At 40.2% G+C, this 11835-nt stretch overlaps 2 protein-coding genes across 2 annotated transcripts in view; one reads left to right on the top strand and one right to left on the bottom strand.

Moving 5' to 3' along the window:
• Window positions 1-153: 153 nt before the first annotated feature.
• Window positions 154-4892, top strand: LOC110947845 (rhodopsin). The gene is made up of 5 exons (XM_022189134.2): window positions 154-697; window positions 878-1046; window positions 1247-1412; window positions 3058-3297; window positions 3977-4892. The coding sequence occupies exons 1-5, from the start codon at window positions 337-339 to the stop codon at window positions 4100-4102; spliced, it is 1062 nt and encodes a 353-aa protein (XP_022044826.1). The 5' UTR covers window positions 154-336; the 3' UTR covers window positions 4103-4892.
• Window positions 4893-5094: 202 nt separating this feature from the next.
• The window catches only part of plxnd1 (plexin D1), a 75322-nt gene continuing 68581 nt past the window's right edge, over window positions 5095-11835 (bottom strand). Inside the window, 3 exon segments of the mRNA XM_022189133.2 lie at window positions 5095-6106; window positions 7146-7220; window positions 7344-7484. Of these exon segments, the coding sequence (XP_022044825.2) occupies window positions 5990-6106; window positions 7146-7220; window positions 7344-7484 (333 nt within the window). The 3' untranslated portion in view covers window positions 5095-5989.

Below are 11835 nucleotides of genomic sequence, written 5' to 3'. Positions count from 1 at the left end.
GTGTGTGTGTGTGTCTGTGTCTGTGTCTGTGTGTCTGTGTGTGTGTGAATGTAAATGAGGGGGACTCAGTCTGAGTGCCTTAATTCCATCTCTGCTAACACTATGCTCCTTTCACGCCCCTAATCCGACCAGCCTGTTAAAAGGTGCTGCACCTCCTCAGCGGACAGCAGATAACATCTTTTTCGCACCAGATCCGTCCCTCCGTCCATCCTCTGTCCCTCATTTCCACTTTAGCTGCACCACAAGACTCCCTCCTAGCACTTTACTCCGAGAAGAGAGATTGTTTTATCCACTGTCGAGGTCTCGGAGGGAGAAAAGACATCAGCAGCTGCAGCTATGAATGGCACAGAAGGACCCAACTTCTATGTCCCTATGTCTAACAAGACTGGGGTGGTGCGCAGCCCATTTGAGTTCCCTCAGTACTACCTGGCTGAGCCCTGGAAGTACTCTCTTCTGGCTGCGTACATGTTTTTCCTCATCATTACTGCCTTCCCCATCAATTTCCTCACCCTTCATGTCACCGTCCAGCACAAAAAGCTGAGGACCCCTCTGAACTACGTCCTGCTCAACCTGGCGGTGGCTGACCTCTTTATGGTGGTCGGGGGCTTCACAGTTACTCTCTACACAGCTCTGCATGGATATTTCACCTTAGGTGTCATCGGCTGCAATATTGAAGGATTCTTTGCCACCTTAGGAGGTAAGAGACTGTCTATGTGTATTTTCAAAACAAATTGCCCTTTAATTCAACTGCCCTTACTATTTTTTTTTTTAAGTTTGCTTGTTTAAATACTTAAATGTAACATGATGTTTAATATCAAGTAAAGATATTGTGTATGTGCTGTACTAAAATCTACACCTCCCTTGTTTTATGTTTCAGGAGAGATTGGTCTCTGGTCTCTGGTGGTTTTGGCTGTTGAGCGCTACATTGTGGTGTGTAAACCGATGACCAACTTCCGCTTTGGGGAAAAACACGCCATCGCTGGCCTGGCGCTAACATGGGTCATGGCCCTGACCTGTGCTGGTCCCCCTCTCTTAGGATGGTCCAGGTACAGTCCTTTTCAGTGTCTAGACTGTGTTTAGTTGGCTTTTAATCTGCATAGAAATTTTACTGATCATTTGCACCAAAAAACACCTTAGAAATTATTCTTTTCACTAGCAGAACATGTACTCAAAAACAGATAGCATCCAATACTATGTGTACTGGTGTTGATGGAAATTCTTAGATTATTATCATGTGTGGCTGCAGGTACATCCCAGAGGGAATGCAGTGTTCCTGTGGAATTGACTACTACACTCCAAAGCCTGAGATCAACAACACCTCATTCGTCATCTATATGTTCGTCCTCCATTTCTGTATCCCCCTCTTCATCATTTTCTTCTGCTACAGTCGCCTGCTCTGCACCGTGCGAGCGGTAGGAGCACCACTGCCAGTGCAATATTAATAATAACGATGTGATACATTCTTTATCCCTGTAGCGAAATCCTCTTTTTTTTTTTACCTTCACAAGGTGGGTAGATCGTCACAGTGTCTCTGGAGATGTGGGGGATTTAGTGGCTCAAGGACACTTCAGGAGGTCACATCATTGCCAACATGGCGGCTTATGCCCAGGTCCTCTGGCTAAAGGGCAGTCTGTCTGCTCACTGTGTCATCCTGATGCCCTCATTAATAATACTATAGCCATATTTATAATGTATGAGCAAGCATGAATAGTTTAAAATAACGCTGAAATTCTTAATTAAAGCAGCTGCCATATGATCAATAGTTGTGTATACAAACAATCTGAAATGTGTTGCTTGTAGCATTGTGATCTATAGATCCTCTGAATCTGCAGATCTTCCAAGATGATTTTTAGTCTTTAACTTTACTGTTTGCTCAGAACCAAATACCAGATACGTCCAGTTAAAAGAACATTTAGCAAGTAAATGGCCAAATATTTCCCTCAAATGTGGTAGGAGACCCGTACTCCCAATTTGCGGCTCTCATTTATTTGCATAAAGAAGCAGCAGTTATCTCTGCAAACAAAGCAGCTTTCACAGTTGTTAGCTGTGTGTTAGCTCTAATTGCCAGTCATGCTTTAATTACACGACTGAAAAACTTAACAGCAAAGTTTGCTATTAAGCAACTTTGCTGTTAAGTCTGTGTAAATTCTTTTGAGTTAAAAATAACAAAAAAAAACAAGAAAAAATGGCTGAATGAACAACCACAGTGAACTACTTAGCAGCCTTCACTCCAGCAAAAAAAAAAAAAACTTGTGCGTGGTAAAATAATTTAACAGTTGCAGTGACTTTTTGCTAGGAAAATCCACAGTTTCCTTCGTCTTTGCTCGCTCCAAAATATTATAAGAAAAACGGAAAATATGAATCATGTCCTACCATGGAAACACAGGTTTTTGTTCTGTTAGTACATTTGGATATGTTAGCATGTTTGGTCAAATTAGCCTGGGGTCGGGTGGCTAATTCCTTGAGCTTAAAATATATCACTCTTTTTTTTTTGTGAAAGTAGGTGCTTTGCATTAGGCTATTAGACTAAGTTGATGTTAAGTTTTAAAGTGTTCTAACTGTAGTCTACAGTCTGTAATACAGTAACAATCAAGGCACACACTGAGCTAGCAAAGAGCAAAAGAGATCTACAATAACACTGATGACATTCACGAGATGGCCAGAAACTCAACAGTACTCGAAACGAACGATAACAAATTCACCAAAAACATCAATTCTATGTTCACAAATTCGGCTACTCCCATGTGGTCAAAAAAAAAAAGAAAAATCTCTGCAGGTTAAAATCTGATTATGCCGGTGCAATTTGCATAATTGGAGAGGTAGAATTAATGACGAAAACTGTGGCTTTATTTTGAAACTATTGCAATTGTGAAACTAATGAATTTTCACATTTTTAATAGAAAAAAAAATGTGACTAAATTGTAGAACTGGTTGTTTTGTAGTCACCTTGGTAGTCTAATCCTATATTCTTCACTACTGGTGATGGGCTAGACCTTTTTGTGTACGTTTGGATCAGTGTTTCCTTTAAGCTAATAACCTGAATCTGTCTGTGCTCAGGCTGCAGCCCAGCAGCAGGAGTCTGAAACCACCCAGAGAGCCGAGAGAGAGGTGACACGCATGGTTATTGTCATGGTGATCTCTTTCCTGGTGTGCTGGGTGCCCTACGCCAGTGTGGCGTGGTACATCTTTGCCAATCAGGGAACAGAGTTCGGGCCAGTATTCATGACTGCTCCGGCCTTTTTCGCCAAGAGTGCTGCTCTGTACAACCCAGTCATCTACATTCTGCTAAACAAACAAGTATGTCAAGAAAATATCCTTTCTGTGTAGTGATATGATCTAACTCCTTCCATTCCCCTACATTCTACATTATATATGGGAATATTGTCAGCTTGATTCACTATATTTATCTGCCTTGTTTAAGACTAGATTAGTGGTTTCCGGCCATTTGGGGTTGTGACCTCTTGTAGAAAAAGCACTGCTGGGGCCTCTTGTCACAGTTGTCTGTGGGTTATTAATGATTCCATTTCAAACTTCTCAGATGATTTAATTTAAATAATTAATGAGAGCACAAACAGGTAAAAATGAGAAGTCCATAGGATCAATTTGTTTTATTTACAAATGTTTTCTTTTTGTAATACTAAATCATTCATCTCACTTTCCTCTCATTTATCTTGTATTAATCTTAGAGAACCTCCAAGTTTGAAACTGCAAGAACACAATTTAAAAAAAGCATCTAAAGGTGTTAAAACTAGACCCAGGTTGACCAGCTTTGTTGCATTGTTGCATCAGTATTAATGTAATAATATAATATGCAACAAATATTAGTAGCAGTGGACATTCCTCTACTGTATGTGCACACTTGATGGGACTTTTATTTGTAAGAGTTTCTTTTTAAATGATCTAAATGCTTCTTCCATCAGTGACAGAAGGTGTCTTCACTGTGAGTCTCACTTTCTTTCTTCTTTGTGGCCTCCAGTTCAGAAACTGCATGATCACCACGGTGTGCTGTGGAAAGAACCCATTTGGAGACGACGAAGCTTCCGCCACTGTCTCCAAATCCCAGACTTCATCTGTCTCCTCCACCCAGGTGGCCCCCGCTTGACCTGTGCCCCCTCACTCCCCCTCTCCGTCCCATCTGTCCCTGCTCACCTGGGGACCCACCAGCGCCAAGCAGCACTACGTTCTATTGGCCAATCCTCTTGACTTACCTCTCCATTTGTCTTCACCGCAGTGCCACTTCTGCACCTTCGGTGGGACCGACTTACTCAAGAGCCAGCATGTATACTTTCAATCCATTTAATCATGGAGTGTGTTCAGCTGGTCTCACAGATTTTAACCCGGCATCAAGGGGGTGTCATCTTGGTGACCATCCAACTGAACACCATCCAAGCTCCCAAAACACAAAATCTAATTCACCGAGCCTCATTGTATAATTTTATCCACATCAACTCTTAAGTAATTGTTGCAGCTATGTGTCTCCACAAAACATGCGCTTTAAACAATCAATTTCATGCATACTCTTGTGAAATTAGGCATTCATTTGCTTTGATATCTCAGATGAGTTTTTAATCCATCAGATTGTTCTTTCCTCTGGTCCCTCTGTCTCTCCTCTTGTTTTTGTTGTGTCGAAGTTGAGATGTTAGCTTCCTGTCGGTGTCCTCTGAGACATGAGTGTAAACAAATGGACCTGAAAAGAGCCTCTGCAGGATGAAGGAGCCTTTTGCAAGGGACTGGATGTGTGCGTGAGTAGTGGATGTTTATGTATTTGAATGGGTGTCAGAATGTCAGTGTGTGTCTTAAGAAGCTATGGAGATATTGTTTTGTTCACTGTGTAAAGGCTAGGATTTGTGGAAGTTGTTTTGTGTCCTGCAATAAAAACAAAGCTAAATGTCTGCATGACTTTTCCCTTACTCGCTTTTTCATGAGAACATTTACAAGGCGCTCTGAGAAGTTCCAGATGCTAGTTTGTGGGCTTCTTGGGTGGAAAGCCAGATCTTAATGGTTTTCAAATGTTGTTAAACCTCACTCTGCTGTAATGTATTTAGAAGTGAAGCACATCGAGACAGAGTACAATAAATGCCATCATTAGACACATTAAAATCCTAAATACTGTAATTTATTTCACAAACTCTGACAAGTCATTTGGCATCACAATTACAGTCTCTCCTCAGATTATATTGAGCTCTTTTTTTTCATTAAATGTAAATTTCCCTCTTTTAAATTGATCAGATTCCAACATGATACTCATTCATTTACAAACACACTGATCAACACTTTTATTACTTGATGTAGCTCTTCCCAGTGAACTACATAACATTTGATTTCATGGATTTCAGTCTTTTATATTCTTATCTCCCATCCTCCCCAGCCCATCATCAACCTGCAAAGCACATTGGGATATATTGTTCAAAGCACCAATGGAAGCCAGTCGCCTATCTTCATCAATCACACCTGAGAACATTGCAGGCTTTGGGAAATGGGAGGAGTTTATGACGATCATACTAATCCTGATGAACAGGCCACTTGAAAGCATTATAACACATCTATAAATATTGCTATGGACATTATATTACAGTACAGTGCATCATTGGCTCGTTCCCTTAAGAAAAGGGTTCAGTGCGTTAAGATTGCCACCAGGGCTTACTGTAGGTCCCAGTAACTGTAAAGCCTCAACTCTGAGCTCCTACACATTCCCTCTAAAGTATGCTTGAGCCAGACTGGAATTGTGTCTGTGTCATGGGGAAAGATTTGGGAAAAATGCTTGGCTCATCCTCAGGCGAGAGGAGGAACATGACAGAAATGTATGAGGCTTGAGAGACAGGTTCAAGTCCTTTGCTCTGCCACTTTTCACTCTTGTTCCAGTCTGTGGAAATAATAATTACACTTATGAAGGATAGCTCCTTTGTGACTGACATTCCCAAGTAACCATATAGGTGGGAGAAAGGCAGCTGGCAGCAGGAGAAAGAGATGGTGAGCAGGACTGGCAGGTTCAGGCTTCACTGCAGCACTCGTAGATATTGTCCTCCACAAGGGCAATGACCTGCTCGAACTTGTGGTGCAGCTGAGTGCGACGTGCAGTGGGGTTTGACTCCAGAGCATTCACCACCTGACCGAGAAGAAAAACACAACAAAGATGACTTTCAGTGGCTGTCGAGCAGTCATGCATCTATCTGTCTAGAGAGAGAGAGAGAGGGGCGGAGGAAATCAGCCACCTGCCTGGACATAGAAAGTTGCGCGAGAGAAAAGGGAGTGCAGGAGAGGAACAAGTGAAGTGCTTCAGCCTCTTCTCATGCCTTCACGCATGCCTCCACACCACAAAAGCGTTTGCTCTTCACATATTTACAAAACCCACATCTGCTCTGTTTTTCATGCCCAATAGTTGTCACCGTGTCAGTGGGATTTATGGGCTCTTAGCGACAGTGTGCTACGAGGCAGAGCGAACTGAGCTGGGGTGAGAGAATAGGCAATCAGGGGCCATTCACAGAGCTCTGTGAATCAGAGTCTAAGCCCCTGGCCCACGTCAGTACAGTAGCATGACAGAAGAAAGCAGCTAAACGGTATTATCATGAGGGTGCTCCATTAAGGCACAGTCACCACTGACTAAGCCTCTCCGGAGAATAGTCACAGCAGTGAGGAAACATGGGGGAGGACTGCAAGGGCTTGAAGAGGGCTAGTTCAAAGTGAAACAGGAGATATGAAGGAGAAACTTAACGGCGTCATTAGGCAGATAGGGGTGCTGGATAAGGCGAGGGTAAACAGCACGATGTTTGCTTAAAGTGAAAGGTATCTGTGGTCTGGAAAGAGATGATTGGACACACTGTCTCAAAAGATAGTTCCCATCTGATTGTTTGCCTTCTGTTGACACTTATCAAAAGAAAAACAGCAATATAGGGCAGATATTTAACCAGAACACTGAGTGACACTTTGCGAGTCTGCCTACAGTCTGTTACATCTCTCAACGTCGCTGTGATCTTCCACACTGATATGTCACGCTCTGATAGCCATCTGTGAAACTTAATACAGCGAGTGGGCCTGTCTGAGGTGTTGTGGCTGCCAAAGAAGGGCCAGTTCTAGCATTCAAACATATCTAATCTAACTCTGAAATCACAAAAACAGAGAAGCCAAGTGAAGGAAAAAATTCTTACCTGGTTTCTGTATCTCTTGGCATATTTGTAGATTTCAGTCAAGGCCAGGTTGGTGTTGAATTCATTTCTGTATTTCTAAAAGACGAGCATCAAAGTGTTAGATTAGATTAAATTCCACAATAAGACCTGCATGTGATTGCAGGCTTCTGTGGAGACAGATGAGTAACACACGGGGGACTTTCTGAATGCTTTACTCACTCGTGACTCCTCGGCCAGATGAGCGTTCATCTCCTGCTCACTGAGAGGTGCCATATCCTGGATCTGCTGGTAGTAGCACTGCACTCTCTTCTTATACTCTGGGATCTCCTTGGCATACAGCAGCTTGTTAGTTGGGGAGTCCTGGAAAAAAAGACAGGACAACTGTTAAAGTTTTAACCAATAAGTGTTTTAGTTTGGCAGTGTGGCCCTGACTGAGACAGACAGCATTTGACACCAACCAGATTTCAGAATCCTTCTCCTCACACATAAAGCCCTTAATGACCAAGTTGTATCTTATCTTAAAGTCTTTGTAGTACCTAAGTATTCCAATAGAACACTTTGCTACCAGACTGTAGGCTTTTTTGGGGTTTCTAGAGCCTTCAGCTGTCAGGCTCCTCTCCTGTGGAACCAGCTAGGTGGACGGCCTCTGTTTATATTTAGGGCTCCTGGTAGAGTTTCTATGATGCACCAAGCACCTCTCCTCTACTATGGTCTCTTTCACCCTCCATACATTTATTTACCACTATGCCATGTCTTTAACTTTATCTCTTCTCTCTCCTGTAGTGCATGTTTTGTCCTCTCTGCAGGTATCTCTGGCTCCGTAGCTGCACGTTTCTGACCCGCAGCTTATGGCTTCACCAGCCTCCTCCCCAGCGTTGATTGTTCTTTCATGCGTTGTTTGTCTGTTTCTCACTGCTCTTCTTTTTTCTCTCCCTTTTAACCTCACCACAAATGGTCAAGGCAGATGGCTGCCCTCCCAGAGCCCGATTCTAACCGAGGTTTCATCCTGTTAAAAAAAAAATTTTCTCCTCCCACTGTCGCCAAATGCTTGCTCCAAGGAAATTGTTAGATTTATTGGGTTTATTTCAAAAATACAATATTGAATCATATTGACCGCACTATGGCAAGTGCCCTGGGATGACTTATGTTGTGACTGACAGCCGTGTGCTTGATGAAATCAAAACAAGGTTCCATATACAGTATGGCCACCTTCAGCCTATAAGGTTAGCGATGCAGTTAGGCTATTCAACTTAAGAAGGAGTATTTTTGATTTCTGGCATTTTTGAGTTCCACTTGTTTCTAGTCATTGTTGTGCTGTTTCCATAGAGATGCAGGACTGTATAATGTAGTGAAAAATGAGCCCACAGTGAATAACAATGTAACAGGAACAACTAAAAAAACACTCAGAGAGTGTAGAACTACACCAAGATAGATGATAGGAAGGAGCCAACCAGGATGTGGAAAATTTCCCCGTGTGGGAACATTTTGATTTTTTAACTCCTAATAAGGTAAGCTAAATCTAACATTATTACAGACACATTAGGTTTGCTTATCAAGAATTGTGTTTTTCACCATTTCTTATTTTATTCAAAGGTGAGGTGTTTATTGTGTGTCAAAAAAAGGAGTCGTTTAAAACCAGAAACTGTTGAAAATCTGTTACTTCTGAATAAAATCTCCCCTTTCCTGTACATCCTGGTCTAAGTTACACAAGCATATTCAGTACAATCTTCCCAGTTCCACAAGCACTTTCACTGTCCTCTGCCTGCATAAGGCCATGCCATTTTCCTAAGGTGACAGAAAGACATTATTACACAACCTGCTACATTATGTGATACTACCATTTTGGGGAAATTTACACACACAGACTACATGAAAATATATTTTATTATACACATATGTGATCATTTATCTATAGAAATTGTTTGATCATACATGTTTTTGTTTTTCATAGTCATTCCCAACAGCCATAATGAACAATGATTCAATGCATCAGGCATGTGGTTCAGATACAGCTGCCTGTGATTATACACTTGACTAGTAGGTGGTTTCGTGTGCTCATGAAGCTTCAAGAAATGAACCCTTTCTCGAACCAATTGGCTCAAGTGGTTCAATGCCTCATGAGGCTTCATCTCACCATCACTAACTGCTGGAAGCTGCAAGCCAACGCCTAAAGAACAACCTAAAGCAACAGAGCCAAACCCAGTTCAGTGGTGAAGAGAAGCAGAGGAAATGTTTGACTGCAGACAAAAAGCAGGAAGACACTCAGCTGCTCAGGTGTTCCTGATAACACCAAGCACCCACCTGGACAGCCAATAGGAACACAGCTTACTGGAAGTCCAGAGGGTTGGCTTAGTGAAGTAAATTTAGTTTAATGTTAACAAAGTTAACAAAGAAAGTTGAAAACCACCTTCTAATACCTGAAATTTTTCACACATTTTAGATGACATACTAAACTATGGCGTTTTAGTGACATTTTGAACGACATACTAAATTATGAAATTTTTCACAGATTTTGGAAGACATACTAAACTATGACGTTTTAATGACTTTTTGGACAACATATATTTTTGTCACATTTTGGACGACATACTAAACTAGAAAAGCTCTCAGAGAGTGCAGACCTCCGCCAAGCATAGAGAGGAAAACAGGAAACCCATGCAGTAAAAGATCAGGAGCTGGAATCGAACCTGCATCTCTGACACAGTTCTGTTTACGAATCACCTTCTTAACCAGTTGAGCTATCTGGACACTTTCCTGCAATTTGTTGGATGACATACTAAACTATGACGTTTTTTGTCCATTTTCTGACGTCATACTATACTATGACTTTTTTTGTCCATTTTCGGACGTCATACTAAACTATGACGTTTTTTGTCCATTTTCGGACGTCATACTAAACTATGACGTTTTTTGTCCAGTTTCGTACGACATCCTAAACTATGACTTTTTTTGTCCATTTTCAGACAACATACTAAACTATGACGTTTTTTTGTCCAGTTTCGGACGTCATACTAAACTATGACATTTTTTGTCCATTTTCGGACGACATACTAAACTATGACTTTTTTGTCCAGTTTCGGACGACATACTAAACTATGACGTTTTTTGTCCATTTTCGGACGTCATACTAAACTATGACATTTTTGACACATTTTGTACGACATACTAAACTATGACATTATTTTACACATTTTCAACAACATACTAAACTATGAAATTTTTCACACATTTTAGACGACATACTAAACTATGACATTTTAGTGACATTTTGGACAACATACTAAACCCTGATGTTTTTTCACATATTTGGGATGACATACTAAACTTTGACATTTTTTACACATTTTCGGCAACATACTAAACTATGACATTTTTCACACATTTCAGATGACATACGGCGTTTTAGTGACATTTTGAACAACATACTAAATTATGATGTTTTTTACACATTTTGGACGACATACTAAACTATGACTTTTTTTGTCCATTTTCAGACAACATACTAAACTATGATTTTTTTTGTCCAGTTTTGGACGTCATACTAAACTATGACGTTTTTTGTCCATTTTCGGACGACATACTAAACTATGACATTTTTTGTCCATTTTCAGACGAAATACTAAACTATGACGTTTTTTGTCCATTTTCGGACGTCATACTAAACTATGACTTTTTTTGTCCATTTTTGGACAACATACTAAACTATGACATTTTTGACACATTTTCGACGACATACTAAACTATGACATTATTTTACACATTTTCAACAACATACTAAACTATGAAATTTTTCACACATTTTAGACGACATACTCAACTATGACGTTATTTGTCCATTTTTGTACGACATACTAAACTTTGTCCATTTTCGGGCGACATACTAAACTAAGATGTTTTCGTCCATTTTCGGACGACATACTAAACTATGACGTTTTTTCCACATTTTCGACGACATACTAAACTATGACATTATTTTACACATTTTCAACAACATACTAAACTATGAAATTTTTCACACATTTTAGACGACATACTAAACTATGACGTTTTAGTGACATTTTGGACAACATACTAAACCCTGATGATTTTTCACACATTTGGGATGACATACTAAACTTTGACATTTTTTACACATTTTCGGCAACATACTAAACTATGACATTTTTCACACATTTCAGATGACATACTAAACTATGGCGTTTTAGTGACATTTTGAACAACATACTAAATTATGATGTTTTTTTTACACATTTTGGACGACATACAAAACTATGAAATTTTTCACACATTTTGGACGACACACTAAAGTATGATGTTTTAGCAACATTTTGGATGACATACTAAACTATGACATTTCTACACATTTTGTAGGACATACTAAACTATAACTTTTTTTGTCCATTTTCGGATGTCATACTAAACTATGACGTTTTTTTGTCCATTTTCAGACGTCATACTCAGCTCTGACATTATTTGTCCTGTTTTGGACGACATACTCAAATATGACATTTTCTTGTCCATTTTCAGATGGCATACTAAACTATGACGTTTTTTGTCCAGTTTCAGACGACATACTAAACTATGACGTTTTTTGTCCAGTTTCGGACGTCATACTAAACTATGATATTTTTTTGTCCATTTTCGGACCACATACTAAACTTTGTCCATTTTCGGACGACATAATAAACTATGGCGTTTTTTTGTCCATTTT

This window comes from Acanthochromis polyacanthus, chromosome 6, assembly GCF_021347895.1.
Source record: "Acanthochromis polyacanthus isolate Apoly-LR-REF ecotype Palm Island chromosome 6, KAUST_Apoly_ChrSc, whole genome shotgun sequence".
NCBI classification, from domain to species: domain Eukaryota; kingdom Metazoa; phylum Chordata; class Actinopteri; family Pomacentridae; genus Acanthochromis; species Acanthochromis polyacanthus.
This window is presented reverse-complemented; position numbering and strand designations above follow the sequence as displayed.